This window comes from Micromys minutus (genome assembly GCF_963924665.1).
Source record: "Micromys minutus genome assembly, chromosome: 15".
Taxonomy (NCBI): Eukaryota; Metazoa; Chordata; class Mammalia; order Rodentia; family Muridae; genus Micromys; species Micromys minutus.
The window spans coordinates 51,910,627-51,927,727 of NC_137984.1; the positions used below are offsets into that span (position 1 = coordinate 51,910,627).

At 39.4% G+C, this 17,101-nt stretch overlaps 1 protein-coding gene across 6 annotated transcripts in view; it reads left to right on the forward strand.

The window, feature by feature from the left end:
* The window catches only part of TRPC4 (transient receptor potential cation channel subfamily C member 4), a gene marked incomplete at both ends in the record, with an annotated part of 121,791 nt that overhangs the window by 101,193 nt on the left and 3,497 nt on the right, over positions 1-17,101 (forward strand). For 4 of the 6 annotated variants that reach the window (XM_080929285.1, XM_080929286.1, XM_080929287.1 and 1 more), the window contains 2 exons: positions 2,520-2,715; positions 5,219-5,413. In XM_080929285.1, coding sequence (XP_080785411.1) covers positions 2,520-2,715; positions 5,219-5,413 — 391 coding nt within the window. Of the gene's footprint in view, positions 1-2,519; positions 2,716-5,218; positions 5,456-17,101 lie in introns of all 6 variants that reach the window. The other 2 variants (XM_080929284.1, XM_080929288.1) reach the window with 2 other exon arrangements.

Here is a 17,101-nt window from a genome sequence, read left to right on the forward strand (position 1 = left end):
AAAAACAAAACAAACAAACAAAAAAAACAATGGTTCCTTCAAACAGAAGCAAATGGGGACTTTCCACCATGGCGCCCCTGAATTGCATAGTTGCTTTTATGAGAATGCTTGAAGGGCAGCCACAACAAAAAGCTCTCTTCATGCCATTGCCATGTAACGTTGTCTTATCTTTCCAATGCAGTACATGTATGTATGCATGTGATGACACGTGTGTGTGTGTGTGTGTGTGTGTGTGTGTGTGCATTTTGAGGACAGAGGTTGCAGACTGGTGTCTTCCTCCATCCCTCTCAAGCTTCACTGAGATGTGTCTCTCACTGATCGCAAAGCATGCTGATTTATCTAGCCCGGCCACTAGCCCCAAGCATCCTGTCTCCACCACCTAAAGAGCTGGATTCATAGGCAAGAGCCAAACCTGCCCAGCATTTGAGTGGGCGCTCAGGATCTGGACCCCAGGCATGGCTTACACAGCAGGAGCTTTACCTGTAGGCAGTTCAAATCTCGGCTGTATTGTGTAAATGCTCACTCATCACTCACGTCAGGACAAACACATCTAAATTATCATTATATAATCCTGTTAATAGACATCACTATTGGGAAAGAATGCGGTAAATCATATTACATTCAAAGGATATCTAAGAGTTACTAAAGCTGAGGAAATTAAAATATTGTACCAAATTAAGCCGTTTTTATGAACTTTTCTAGAGTTGATGAGTTCATTTGAGTTTCCACGACAGTTTGGGGACCCACCTAGGCTCTCCCGTATGAACAGAATCTTTACTTTCGCATGCAGCACCCTTCCTTCTGACTAAATGTAGTCGAGCAGCACCTTCATCACAGTTGTCTACTACAGCATTTTAACTCTTGCAAAATGTAAAGAAAGATTAGATTTCATTTCCTAGAATCATCTTTTCAACTGATTGAAGTATGAAGCTTTGATTTATTTTTTTATAAAAAGCAATAGATTTGTAGAAATAAGTTTAAGTGGCAGTCTAAACATATTTAGTTAAATGTCTTTGATCATGGGGCCAGAAGTGAATTGTGTCAGGAGCAGACATCTGCTGTAAGAAGGCACACAGGGCTGAGCCCTTAGGTCCTCTGAGCAAGAGGATAACCCAGGAGGGTTGCGTCCTCACCAGTCACAGTATGAGCCGGTGTCTCCCTGTGTCTTCTCCTTTCTTGTTTATTCATCCTTTTGTTGTCTGAATCTTGGTGTATATTGTGGTAAGCCTCTCACATACCATATTCCCAATGAGCCTCATAAACTCTACCTCAGGCTCTCCAGGCACCTACATTATCTCAGCATGTCCTCCAGAGAGGAAGCCTGGCCATGTTCCTCTTAGGTCGTTAGCCTCATGAATTCTGTCTTCCTGGGTGCTCTGGCCATAGCTGACCTCGAGTTTGCTGGGTGGGCAACTCGGGGAGGGATCAGGGAGCTATGCAGCTGAAATGTGGTTAACTTATTCTTCAAATGGGATTCCAGTCTAGGCCTGGTCATCCTAAAGACTAAAGTTCCACATCCTCTCTCTCCATGCCAGATGCCCCAAAGTTTCTGTCTTTAGTTTTTCTAACAAAATGTAGATACAGCCTTATTTTAAATATTTTTAAGAGTCCAAAACCTCTTCCATCATCTTACTATACCATATTACTGTGTTATACAAAACATTAAAACAAACAATTCTTAATTTGGGCTCAAGTGATTTTGAGATTATTATGTTTTCTCATGTTAAAATAAAGGAAGCTTCCCTTTTAATAAAACAACCAGAATTCACTTGTTAACCTGAGTAAGTAAAATATGCCTTGAATTAAAAAATATATATATAGTAGGTAAGCACTCTGACACTATCTGATGTCTGATGCAGTATACTACGTGCTGGTCCAATTATAAATGTAAGAAATTCTGAAAAGCAAATGTAATTTGTTTTAATCTTTTCATAAAGGCATGGATGCTCTCATTAAGTAGTAAGCGCTAGCACTAACTATCCTTCAGAGACTGAGGACAGGGCTCAACAAGTTGTCTATGAATAGGAACAAATAGAAAATATTTTAAGACACTGTGAGTTAATTGTTCTCTGATACAATTGCATATTTTTGCAAGCATAGTCAGCTCAGAACAAACCATAGACAAAACAAGAATGAGCCAGGGTAACTGTCTCACAAAGATGTTAAGATACAAACTGCATAATGTCCATGTGTTATGAATATTTTATCATTATCTCTGTATTTTCCTGTAACCATGTGAGAAACTATAAGATATTCTTAACACAGCAGTCATATATTTCCAGGGTCTGAATTCTCTCTTCTCCATTTGCTCCAACAAACAAAATGTAGGTTTAATGCCCTTTAGATAGTTTAGTGAATAGCACAGAGGAGTTTAAGTTTTGCATCAGTTTGTTTAAAATTACTTTGCATTGTTTTATTAAGTTTAGTTTTGTATTTTTGCTTTAAATTCATACTATATATGTGTATATACATAAATATACATTATAAGATTACACTACTACTTTCATATTTTATTCCAGGTTATTTGAGACACTACAGTCGCTCTTTTGGTCAATATTTGGACTCATCAATCTCTATGTTACTAATGTTAAAGCCCAGCATGAGTTCACTGAGTTCGTTGGGGCCACCATGTTTGGCACATACAATGTCATTTCTCTGGTTGTCCTGCTGAACATGTTAATCGCCATGATGAATAATTCTTATCAACTAATTGCCGTAAGTTGACGATTACTTGTAATTCAATATCTTTTCTGCATCATGTTATTCTCACCTCTATTCTACCTTATTATCAGGAGAAATAAAGTCTATAATTTGCTATTGATGGGAGAGAAAGAGATTAGAATTGTGAATGGTTAATTGGTGATGTATATATATAGTAATGCTACAGCATAAATCAATGGATATTAATCTATGCTTATACACAGAGTATCAGGAAAACGTAAGTCAGCCTATATTGCCAGGGAGCCACCACAACATACAATTTAGAATGAGGTGGTCGCCTCTCAGCTGCCCCTCATGCTAAGCATTATTCCTGTTCCTGTGATCTGCTAACTCAGCATAAACAAACCTACGCCAGGTTACAAATATGAAAATAAATCCTAGAGATAAATCTGGTAAGGATAGACATTTTTTTCATAAAGCTTAGAAAAAGTGGAGGTTGGAGAGATGGCTTAGCATTTCAGAGCACTGGCTGCCCTTCTAAAGGTACCAGGTTTGATTCCTTGCACCCACATGGGGCTAATGACAGTTTGAAACTCCACTCCCAGGGCATCCGGTGTCCTCTTCTGGCTTCAACTGGTACCAGGTACTCACGTGGTGCACAGACCCACGAAAGTAAATTTCTAAAATTTAGTAAATGCTACAAAAATAGAAATGATCTTGAATTCTCCAGACCAATATGTGACATGATATATATTAGTTAAAATTCTAGCTTGCAAACAACATAATTTATTCATAATCTTAAAAATTCTGCCTAGGCATAGGTATTTAAATCTGTACTTCCAGACATTGGAAGGCTGAGGTGGATAGACCATTTTGAATTCAAAACTAGCCTGAGCTACATAGTATGTTCCAAACCGGCCTAGACTAAAACATGAGATACTGAGTCACAATGCACACAGTCAACAAGAAAAATGTCTTAGCAACTGGCTCATTATGATTGTGCAAACACTCTTTACCAAGGACTGTTACGGAAATATTCAGCAGCAGAGGTGGGGTCTTTGTCCATGTAAAACTTTGAACTTATGAACTCATGGTCTAAGTCTACAGAGAACAGCATCTATGTGTCTGATTCACAGACTATATGTAACAATCCCTCTGGCTCTATTGGCCTGGGAATGAACAGAAGAATTTGTAGCTACACAGAGCCTCATGGAACATTCCAGAACCTGAGGCTTTTGTTTTGGTTTTCTTTTTTGGTTTTGTGGTTTATTTTGTTTTGCTTTGTTTACATTGACACCACATATTTCCAGAGCACTAGAAAAGAACAGAAACCCATCCACTGTCAAGCTAAGTACAAAGACACTGCCAACACTTTGGGTCCCATGAAAACATTCTCGAGAGTAGCGTGACACTGCCTCTCTGCTTTTTTTCTTTTTTAATGACTCTTGATTTTCTAGACAATGGATGGAAAACAATCCTCCGATTTATCATTTTATTTAGCCCAAATACTGGAAATTGTAAGGCAGTGGGCAGTTAGTGAACCCTTGGTCTCATGTGAGGGGAACTCCTTGGGACGTTTGCATGTCAAGCATTGGAATCTATGTCTCCCAGAAACACAGTATTGACTTGGAGATTATTTCCCTTCCTGATACCCACACCTCAGAGCCATAGGGTAAATCAAGGAACGTAGGGAAGTTAACACAGGCCATAACAAAAGCCTGTTACTTTTACATTGAACATATATTTCTTATACACATACTGTATATCATACACTTGATTTCTTAAAAGTTCTTTGTCTCAAAACATATAATAGGAACAAAAGAAATTAGCAAATAATTTCACTGCTGAGAAGAGAGAGAAGAACCTACTGTGAATGTACCACCACAGTTGTAGGTTTCCCTGGGGTGCACACTTGAACTAAGCAACGATGTACAAGACGTGTCGTCTCAAGATGGTGCTGGACTAGCAGATGCTATTTGACCACCATCCTGGACTACAGAAATCCCAATTCATAGCTCTCATATGATAATCACACCCAGACTCAGTGCTGTGGTGGAGGCAGTGAGCTGTGTCGTGGGAGGTGGGATTTTCCTGTAAATTCGCAGCAGTAGTCTGAAGGTTAGGGGATTCTCTATGTGGAAATGTATCTGCTAAGACATTCCCTGAAGCACCAAATGCTCATCGGTGAACATCTGTGCACGTGGTATTCAACTAAGTGTGTACAAGGTCTGGGCTGAGACATAAAGCCACTCTGGCTGGCGTCTAACGAGACTGAGCTGAGCAGGGCTGGAACTGCAGCATTTCCTCCCAGCCTTAACTAATCACTGTAGTCTCTTTAATACACAACTGTAGATCTGTCTCCCTGAAGGATGGACAGAGTGACAGTGACAAACGTCCCTACTGGGTAAAGTGATGTCTCTGGGAGTTAACAGCGCTTTTATAAGCCATCTAATTAATGCTCCAAGAACCACTGAGTGTCAGGTTCAGGCTCGGCCTGTGAGGTTTATATTACCTTGTGAATTGTGAAGCCTGTCTGATGTCATTTTCTCTCGTTCAGGACCATGCGGATATAGAATGGAAATTTGCTCGAACAAAGCTTTGGATGAGCTACTTTGAAGAAGGAGGTACCCTGCCTACTCCTTTCAATGTCATCCCAAGCCCCAAGTCCCTGTGGTACTTGGTCAAGTGGATATGGACACACTTATGTAAGAAAAAGATGAGAAGAAAGCCAGAAAGCTTTGGGACAATTGGGGTAAGGACACATCCTATTAGTGTTACACAAGCTGTTGAGAGTGTGTTGCACAGAGTTGAGTCTTGACTGAATATTGGTAGATCTTAGACGTTCTGCCCTGATTACACACACTGAAGTTTAACTGTGCATCGCTTGTGTTGAACTCTCTGTCAGAGTAGCTAGGACTCGTTCCCAACCTGTTCTCTGAATGAAAGACACCACTCACATCTCTGTGGGATCCACCCTCCTCAGAGAGCCCACCCCATTCTGTTAGCCTAGGAGTGGGGCCCCAGGCCTCTCTCTGTGTACCATGAATTCTAGCTTTTCTGCAACTGCAACAGTGATTTCTCTGTGGCATGCTAGCACCTGTCTCTTTCTCCCTCTGAACTATACAGTCTGTGAGGAAAAATGCATGCTGTAGCGTCTTCAAGTCCTAGTGTTTAACGCTGTATCTGTCACTTAGGACGATGCTGGCTCTTTGTTTTTCAGCTATAGCATTTATTGAGTCTTTCTTAAGGTCAATTCCCTTCAGTCCTGTGACTCCAGGACTTTTCTCAAAGGCATGCTTGCATCTGTTGGAATGGTCATGTGAAACATTTTAAGACATTTGTTTAATTTCTTTATTTTCTTAATGACTTTCTGTGCTCATTTATCTAGGATAAATTCAACTTTATCATGGTGGGTGATCTTTTAGATAGATGCCAAATTTTAGTATACATGTATTTTTTGAAAAAATTTTTTACATCTGTGTTCACTGAGAAGATTGGCCTTGAGTTTTCTTTCTTGTGCCTTTACCTATCTGGTGTTAGGACAATACAGGCTTCAGATAAGAAGTTTAAAGCCACACTTTCTGCCCCCCCCCCCCCCCCATGATTTAAAAAGTACTTGTAGGTTTCCTTTGCAAGTCTGGTAGGAATCCATTAGGCTTTGCCTTTTGTTGCTGTTGTTTTCATTGTTTTGTTATTTTGATTTTTGTTTTTAATCTAGAAGGCTTGTTATCACTGTTTTGATATTGTTATTGGTCTGTTTAAGTTTAAAATGTCTTCTTGGTTTAACTTTCTTGTTTTAAAGAACCTAAGAATTTCTCTTTTTCTTTTAGATTTTCTAACTGCATAACTTCATTTCAAACACTTACTGGATTTTGTAAATAAAATAAACATAGTAAGGTAAAGCAAAAGATAACACAGCCTCCGCCCTCCAGTATCTCCCTCAAACCACCCCTCCCCCACACCCTCTTCCCTTCATCTCTGAGAAAGGGATGTCCTTACTGTGTATCAACCCAACCTGGCAAATCAAGTCACTGAAGATACATCTTCTCCCACTGAGGCCAGACAAGGCAGACCAGTTAGAGGAACAGAATCCACGGGCAGGAACAGAGTCAGAGACAGACCCCACTCCTGCATGAAAACCAAGCATCACATCTGTTCCATATGGGGCAGGGGGACCTATGTCCAGATCTTACATGTTCTCTAGTTAGTGTACCCAGGGGCTAATTGATTCTATTGATCTTCAAACTAACTATTTTTTAAAAATGAAGTTTAAAAAAACAACACAAAGATTCAATAAACTTATTGATTAATTTCTGCTCTGATATTTATATTTCTTCCTATCTACTCGATTTGGTTTGTTTTTACATTTCCAAATTCTTGAGTTTTTATTATTAAGTAAGTTATTTGTATTCTTTCTGTTTTCTTAGAGCTTATAAATTTCCCTCTTAAGAGGACTTTTATTATCTCAGAGGTTTTGATGTGTTTTCATTTTATTTGGGGAATAATTTATTTCTTCTTTGGCCAGTGCATTATTCAGTAATATGTGTTTTAATCTTCATAAGTTGTTCTGTTTACTAACAGTTCACTTACTGATGATTTTAAGCTCTATTGCATTGTGGTAAGAGAGGATAAATGGAATGATTTTAATTTTTCTGAAATTTTTACTATTTGTTTTGTATCCCAGGATATGGTCTAATTTATCCCAGAAGTGTTCTATGTACCACAGAGTAGAATTATGTTCATTGGTGTTTGGGGGTAATTATTCTGTAGATACCTCTTAAGTTCATTAAATGTGTGCTGTCATTTAATTTTGAGTTACCCTGTTTATCTTCTGTCAAGATGACCTGTCTGTTGGGAAAGAGGAATATTGGAACCACCTGCTATTACTAAAATGGGGTTAATCTCCATCATGAAGTCCAGTAAAATGTTTTTTATGAAACTGGTTACATCAGAGTTTGGTGTATATTTGTTTAAAATTATAATGTCATCGGGAGTAATCATGCCCTTATCTGGAATGAAATGCCCTTATTTATCTCTTAAAATTTGAAACATATTTTTTCAAATATGAGGACAACACCTGCTTGCTTTCCTGATTGAATTTCCTTAAAGTAGTTTTTCAACCTTTCACATTAGTATAGGGCTTTTTCTTGAAGACAAAATTAGTTTCTTGAAGGCAACATAAAGACAGACTTAGAAGCTAAGGAGGATGATGATTATGGTGATGATGATGATGATGGTGATGGTGATGTCTTTATCTGAGGAGGTCAGAGGTATCAGATTCCCCTGGACTTGGAATTACACAGAGTTGTAAGTCACCTGGCTAGCATAGATGCTAGAACCAAACTCTGGTGTTCTGGAAGAGCAGTAGGGGCTTTTCATGCTTACCCATCTCTCCAGTTCCAGATTTTGTCTCTTCCTGCATTCTCTTAACCTCTGGTTTCAATTATGCAGTTGAGGACATTACTATGCAGAGTTGTTATTGCAAGGTGTGTATTGATGGCTGTCATTGTGAGGTAGGTTTCTTGGTGACTGTGCTTTAATACTTGTGTCTAAATTTGTTTTCTTCTACAGTCTCTAGACGGTCACTCTTCCCTTCAGTTCTAGGGCTGATATGGTGGACATAGGTTTTTTTTTTCTTTTTTTTTTTTTTTTTTTTTTTTCTTTTTTGCTTGCTATGTCCTGGGAAGTTGATTTTTCTTTCAATAATGCCGCCTGTGGTCTTTTAGAACTTGAAGTGCACTGCTCCAGACTGGTTTGGCTTTTTAAGTTTCCATTGGGAAATCAGCTGTTATTCTGATGGGTGTTTCTTTATATGACTTATCAATTTTTTCTCTCGCAGCTTTTAACAACTTATCTTTATTATGCATACTAACATTTCAGCTATAAAATAGCATTGGATTTTTTTTTTTTTTAAACTGGTCTTTTCTATTTGGTGTTATGTATTTCTTAGATGTTTTTGCATAGGTGTGCCTTTCCTTAATGTGTTGGTTTTCTTCTTTTATCTCGTTGAAGGTCTGCCACTAACCCACGCTTCTTTTCTTTCATCTATGTTTATAATCAGGATATTTATAATTAGAATATTTTGTCTTTTCATGGCATCTCAAATTTTATGCATTATTCCTGTATTTTAAAAACTTTTTCATATTCTCTGCTTGAATGGTCCAATTCTTCCACTTTCCTTCAGGCCCTGCCTTAGTTGGGGTTCTACTACCATGGAGAGGGTCCATCTACAGAAACTCTATATGAAGGAGAGCATTTCATTTAGGATCATTTATAGTTGCAGAGATTTAGTTCATTGTCATTATGGCCCAAAGCATAGTGACATGCAGGCAGACATGGTGCTGGAGAAGCAGCTCAACAGTTCTCTGTCTGGATCTGCAGGCCGCAGGAGGACAGAGGGGACGGGGTACGTTGAGGGCTAGGGATATCTTTGGCTTCTGAAATTCCCAGTGACAGGATTCCTCCAACAACACCACACCCACTTCAACAAGACCACACCTCCTAATCCCTCTCAAACAGCAACGCCCCTTAATTATTACCTATTCAAATATATGAGCCTATGTTGGGCCATTCTCATTCAAATTACCATATTTCACTCCCTGGCTCCCATAGGCTTAGATCCATATTATAATGCAAAAATACATTCAGGCCAATTAAAAAAAAAAAAAAAAAAAAAAAAAAAAAAAAAAAAAAAAAAAAAAAAAAAAAAAACCATGGTCTGTCATAGACCCAACCCTGTTTAAAAGTCCAAAGTCTCTTCTGACACTCCATGCAATCTCTTAACTGCAATCCTCTGTAACATCAAAACCAAAAACCAGATTGCATGCTTCCAATACACAGTGCCCAAAAATGTGCACCATTCTTTCAAAAGAGAGGAAAGTGAGCACACGGAGGTAACACTGGACCAAAGAAAGACCTGAAAGCAGGAGAGCAAACTCCAAATCCTGTCACTCCACGTCTAATGTCAAAATGCTCCTCGGCTCTCCAACTCCGTTCAGCTTTGCTGACGGCAGCACACTTCTCTCTCTCGGGCTGCTTCCACACTTGGCACCTGGTCTCTGGCTTTTCTCAGGAAGTTTTCCACAGCTCTGCATCTCAACATCTTCAGGTCTCCAATGAAACCCAGGATTTATCTTTACAGTTTCATGCAAGAGAGGCCTCTATGCAAGGAAACTGCTGACATTCGCTTCGCCTCACTGGCTTCCCTTAGTCTAGAAGGAAGATTCCATAACCCTTTTTGTGTATCCAAAGCTGCCAAGTTCTGCTGCTTTCTGGGACTGGAACTTAGCTCCCTCATTTAAATACATCTTACCAGCATCTGTTTCCAGTGGTTTCCTTCACAGTTAAGCTGTCCTTTACTTTTGGAAGACATATGTAGGGTCTTACTCCAGATGCCCACTTTCTTTATTTCACTGAGGATCAGTCTTTGCTTTAAACTTTTCTTATCTCCTTAAGCACTGGCGTTATCTCCATTACACTTGTTGGTTCTTCTTTTCCCTTCAAACTGTACATTTTGTTTTGTTTTTTCTCACTCAACTTGCTCCTTTTCATTTAGATTTCCATGAGACTGGCCACTAATAACCGTGAGACACAGTCCATGCTCGGCTGTCTTAAGTTCTGCCAACGCCATTAATCCAAAGCTCTTCAATTCAGCCTCAGGCAGACATTTTGAAAAAGGTCAAAATGGAGCCACATTTCTTGCCAAAATATCACAAGAACAATCTCTAGGCTACTTACTCATATTCTCCTCTGAAACCTTATGAGCAGGGCGAGCATTGTCTACTCTGTTCTCATCACCACTGTCTTCCCTGCCCCTACTACTATGACACATCAACCCTGCTTAGAACATTCAACTGCTTTCCTAATCTAAAGTCCCAAAGCTCACCTTTCACCAACAGCAATACTCCAGTTGGAGATAGTTTCTATGGGAGTCCTTCGTTGGGGTCAGGGACATGCATTCTTGTTGCAGACCATTTCTAAAGGAGCTTGATTGGCAGCTGGGACATAATGTGTTGACCTTTCCTATTGTTTTTGTTTTGCTATGTGACCTGGGCATGTGGACTTCTTTCATGTGTCTACTCTGAGAGTCTTGTCTGTGTCACCTTGGGCCAGTGTGGCAGTTGCATATATTGAGGTGGCCTTGGGAGTGTGTAGATAGCTTAGGTACAATTAATGTAAAGGGAACTCACCAGGAAAAGTGTGCAGAAGCTGTAACACTGGAAACAGGGCCTGGACTGTGGTTCTGGTACTGGCTGGTGAGGATCTTCCCTCTTGTCCTTGACTATACAGCCACATGGCTTGTGATTGGTTTTTACAAGCCCTCTTTGACAAAGAATGCCATGGATTGTCCCTTCAACCCAGGATCAATTCTAATTCCAATGAGAAATTGGCTGGAATGGAAGAGTCACTGCTCAGGAGAGATGGTTTTGTTTGCTTCTACATACATCCTCTGAGCTTGAGCACTCACAGTTGGAGAATATACTTGGCCTTACAAATCACAGCTGGCTTAGGAAGATAACATAGCAAACCTCTTAGTAACTTGTTGTCTTTATCAGTGATTTTAAGAAAGAGTAGAATTCTTTCCTCTAAATGTTTGATTTGCCTACTAAGCCGTGTTAAATTTAAATAGTTTGTTAAAATGTTGTAGAATAGTGACTTGAACAGAAAAAGTCCTTTGAGGGATCAGTAAGCAACAACAGAATGTGTTCCACAGGTCATTAACTCAAAATTTGGGGTGTAGATGGGGTACAAAGGTGGGGTCCCATTCTTAAAGGAATCTTCGGGGAATGTACAGCAGTGAAGACATTACAATATCTGCTAGACAAACTAATCAATATGCTGATGTGGTAATACACAAGATGCTATACAAGCAATGCGTGCAGTAGCTGTATTGTATACCAAATATGTGCAAAATGGTTTCTGGGATGTGGACATTCAATTTACTCCTTTCTGAGTCAAAATTCATTTATTGTATTTCAATGTAAGAATCTTTTTGAGTCAGGGTCATGTTATGCACCCCAGGCTAGCCCAGAACTCTCAGGAGATGCACCTGAGGTTGCATTCCCAGTACTGGGATTAAAAGGTTGCATACGACACTTGACTAAATTTCTAAGCTTGTGTTAAATGGATCATCAATAGGAAAAGTCAGTGATGATTATGTTACTTTAGTCAATATGGCTTAATACATTATTTCATATATAAGTGTTTTGATTTTGTAAAAGGAAAGCCAACTCATGGAAATGTGTCTCTCACGTTTCAATTTTAGGCAAATCATGGGGAACCTGTAGTTTCAATGCCCATGAAACATGTTGCAATCTACCACAGTTTCCTCTTAATATTACATCCTCCAGTTCTGTCTACACAAAGGCTGGAGGGCCACTCTCAGAATTGCCTCTCAGCTGTCTCCAAAGCCCAGTCTTCAGTCTCTGTCACCTCCAGTTCTTAGATGCAAGGAAGGTCTTGGAATTCATTTGGACTTCTTCCCTTCTATGCACCGAGGAGCACAGACTGTGATTTGCTTCTGAAGTCAGAGAAATTTAGTTCTCTCAGGGCGCATGGTCACAGATGCATGACCACAGATGACATTCAGTTTTCTATTACAAAAGCAATTCCCATTTTTCAGAATGAGATCTAAAATGATTGTGAGTTCTAGAGTTTTCTTAACTATATATTACTGTTCTTACAACACAAAATTCTTTTGATTCTTTACTTTGAAATTTACATCGTTGGTTCCAATCTGATACACAGCAAGTTAATTTAAGCTAATTAACCACAAACTATTCATTTTTTTCTTTGCAATATACATTCTTCCTAACCTTTTATTGTACATGATTTAGTGATTTGAGAATTTATGTCTGAGTCATGCCTGCCTCCCCCGACCCTCTTTGCAGCATTAAACAGCTCTTATTTTCTCACTTTAAGAGTCCTAGGTAAGCTTTTTCCCAACCAAACTCAAAATTTGTTCTTTTTCTACTCTTTAAAGATGTAATAGTTTGGCTTGTGAACTCTTAGTTGTGGTGTGTGTATGTGTGTGTGTGTGTGTGTGTGTGTGTGAGAGAGAGAGAGAGAGAGAGAGAGAGAGAGATATTATTTTTATAGTTGCTTTTATCTACAAAACAAAAATAACATGAACTGATTATTGTGAAACTGGCCTGGAAAGGTGGTTCAGTGATAAAAGGTGACCTCTGCTGAGCCTGAAGAGCTGGACTACATGGTAGAAGGAGAGAACCAACTCCTAAAAGTTATCATCTGACCTCTGTACACATGCTATGGCATGTGTGTTCACACACATATATACATACACACATAAAATGAATGCACGCAGTTTCATGTTTTTAAAAATATAGTTCTCAGACTGTAGAAGAGTTATTGAGGAATAAGGGTACAAAGTCATTGCTATCACTGTGAGGTCACTTATCTGTGAGGTCATTCACATCCGGATAACCTCTGTGGCTGTTTGCTGCATGGATACTTGATGATAAAAGTTTACACACACACACACACACACACACACACACATAAACACACACAGTCTACACTATGTGACATTCACTTTGCAAAATCAAATCAAGTCTTAAAAAATTTGTTCTCACCCCGCCCCCAAGGGAACTTAGAGATCAGCCAGTTCCACCATTTTTTTTTTCAGAAAACAACTTGTTTACTTTATCCAGTCTTTCATGATCCCATAGGGACAAAGCTTCTTGGAGACAGAAGCTTCTGGGTTACAAATAGGTCCTTTGTTTCTCAGTGCACTTGGCTTCCCATCAACCTGTCCTACTCCCAGGAATATCTGAAGAGTGCACAGCAGGTTTCTGTGTCTTACACTTCTCTTTCCATTTTTCTATGAGACCGTTGAAGATATCAGAAGAATATATCATAAAGCCCCGATTTGAACAGGTCATTTTGAATTCTGCTCTGACTCACAACAGGTGTAAATTTCTGTCATGCTTTTAAAAATTTCACAATTCAGCCAGAGATGGTTACGGTCTCCGAGGCATTCTCTCTAACCTTCTACCTTGGTGCACTCGGAGAGTCTTGTCACCCATAAGCTGTATGAATTTACTCCGCTGGTCATTCAATGCACATTCTCAGAAAGAGCCTAGAACCAAAGCTCTTCTTGGGGGTAACTGCCTTGGTCACTCTCCAGAAGCCATTATTGCTGTTCAAGCTTCCTGGCGATAATGAGTCAATAGTCCTAAAAACTCATTAACTCGTATTTGTCTTAACCTCAGACTTCCTCTGATAGATAATTGATAGTTTCAGGTCTCAGCCTTTCACTTGATTAGTTATGCAGAAAAACAAATGATGAAGAAGTGTTTTATTGTTGAGCAAAACCTTTATGGAAGAAGTACATCCATTACTGACAGACTTTCTTTCCCTATGCAATCATGAAAATCCCACTGAAAGGTCTATTACTGAGAGTATACTAATCAAATAATAGCCTCAAAACAATGAGTCTGAGAACTTTTTTTATTTGTGTTGTATGTCTATGGTCTCTTGTGGGTCAGAAGAATATGTTGGATGCCCTGGAATAGAGTGGCAGATGGTTTGGAGTTTCAGTGTAAGCGCTAGGTACCAAAGCTGGTCCTCTGAGAGCAGCAAGTGCTCTTAACCACTGAGCCATCTTTATATTCACTCATCAAATGTCCGTCGGTGCTTTCAATCATCCTAAAGCTTTAGTCCGCAGACTCCAGTTTATACCACAATCATCTAGAATTCTTTTTCAGATTGGAAGTTTAATGAGAAATTCCTATTCAAAGAAAGCATTATGATCTATCTCAACTTTATAAGCTAAAGATCAACCTCTGTACTTATTGTTGGAATATATTTAATTAAAGCCCAAGAATGATAAGGTAATGCCTCCCCCAAAGCATTTAATTAAAGTGAAATATTCCTAATGCTGCAGACAGGGTAGGTTTGTAACGGGGATGCTTAAGTTAATAGGGCAATATAACAACTCCCCAGACTACCAGATCTTTGATAAAACCATAACATTTCTTGAGTTTTATGTTTTCTACTGTGTGATGTTCTGTTCTGTGCATAGTAAAACATGAAGCATCGTCTCAGGGTCGCTCAGTGTCAACCAGCCTCTGGATGTAGATGAGCAATTAAGGACTCAGCAGTTGCCACAGAAATACAATTAATTAAGTCAGTGACAAGAGAATAAGAACCTGTGGATTTGCTTCAGACAACCCCCCCAACTCCCCAGCAGTTGTAAAAGAAGAAAGCCAGTGGTCCATGCCTGCACTTCATCTTCTGTGGTAATTTGTAAAGATGTACATCTCAAGCGTCACCACTCACAGTGGGCTTGACTGTGGATCTTACAGAAAGGACAGCAGCCATCCATGAAAACCCTGGTTCCCCTGTGTTCCTGCTGTTACATTTGCTGCGGATGCTTTATTCAACTTGCTTTTTTGTTTGTAAAATGGCTATTTACATGTAGTTAGTTGAGTCCTCACACTAAGGATATTTTCTCATCTGACAGAATCAAGAACATCATAGGAATACATGGCACATGTTATTCTCATCGTATCGAGGGCACTGGTGTTTGAAACAGGATAGTGTGTAGATATACATACAACTTAATATATATACATATATGAATATGGGTGTGATTTATGTGTGTATATGTATACGTCAGCTGGATATACTTATATTTCAAAAGGAATCTAAAATTATGACACTTGGTGGTTGGAATTTCTGTAGAAAAGTTTGGGAATTTTGAGTAATCTATAATTTTCTCTATTTTAGCACTTGTGATAGAGAAACTACAGCTTTCTTGAAATGTTGTGACTTTTCAGAGGCAGCTTGGAAGCTGAAGTATCCATTGTTTCCTTCTTCTAAACCAAGAGGACTTCGTAAAAGAGTGCCGTTGATTATCATTTTTGACAGATTTCGTTTTCATACATTTCAATTTGCTTGCTCAAATGAGAAGTGGTATGGGACACGCTTGGTACTCATGGAACTTCAGGAATGCGGCCTGACAGCATGGTATCTGGGAGTTGTGCATGTTTACTTTATACATTTAGAACGTGTGCTTATGAAGAGGAATTTACAACTGCACGCTGCAGTGATGAGCAAGTGTCTTCTAGAGGACACTGGGTAAATTCATTTCACACAGAGTCAAACTGCAGTTTCTGGAGTAAGGATTCCATCCTGCATTGGCTCTTTGCCATTTTACAGTTCCGAAGAAGAACACAGCAGGTTTCATCCTTAATAGGATTCACTGAGCAGAGGAAAGACTAAAAGGCATAATTCATGGGCCAGGAACTTAGTGACAGACAGAAACCAGAGTGGAAATGAAAGAAAATGACCCCGAACTTTGGCTGCAGGGAATCAGCTTTTGCAGAAAGCCTGGCATTCTGTATGGTAGACCTGGAAAGAAAAGAAGCTAAAGAGTGAGCAGATGTCACCGGTGCAGCCCCTGGAGGCCCTCTCCTGTGGCAATCCTCTTTCTCAGCTTGAGAGAGCCGGTACAGCTGTTAAAACCTCAGCTTCCCTTGCACAGCTGAGCCTTCCCACCACTTCATTTTCTTCCCATTAGTCCTATGATTCAAATGCCAGGGTTAAGCCTAACACATCAGGTGGGACCTGCTTATGCTAATGTGACATATGGGTATACCTTAGCCCCCTCAAACCCCTGTCATGAACAACATCCTACCAAGAAATATTCCACATGCAACCCACAGGTGGATTATTGACATGTGTATAACTGACAAAGAGAACAAGCCACCACATCACCAAGTATGTGTCTTCCAACATACTCTCACTCTAAATTAAGTCTTTGATCTTGGCCCATTTTAATGTCAGGCAGAATTGACAACCAATCTAATTAAAAATAAAAGCTACAAAATGCAACTCTCAACACTGGAAAAGCTTCACAGAAATCTGATTATATTCATTCACTTAGTGCTTTTAAATTAAATACCCCGGTTACATTATTGTCATGAACACACCTCAGTCGATACAAGGTCTGGGTTGTTCGGTAACAATAATGATGTAGTCTCTACCCTGACAGTAGTAGAAGGTGCTTGAAAGTCAGTAGAGCTTTACCCAATAGCAAGGTGATAAATATCCCAAGTATCATTGAGGTAGGTCTGATACATGACATTTAAAGATATCACTAATTGGCAACAGTTTATTATGTGAGTTTAATTATCCTCCTCTCCTTACTTCCAATGTTTAAGTTAGAAATTCCAAACCCCTACTGCCTTGAAAGTGAGCTTGTTGGTGGCTATTTTTTAAAGCTATTTTATTGGGTTCTTATACCTCTTCTTCCTTTCCAACCCTATTTCACCCTAATTCCTTCTAATCCTCTCCCAACAGTAGATAGGAGAGGAAGGTTAGAGGGGGAAAGGGGGTTGGACCTCTTTCAGCAATAACTATGATGTCTTTCTTGGAGCCAGTCCAATATTTGTTCTAAGGGTAACTCCTCCTCTTC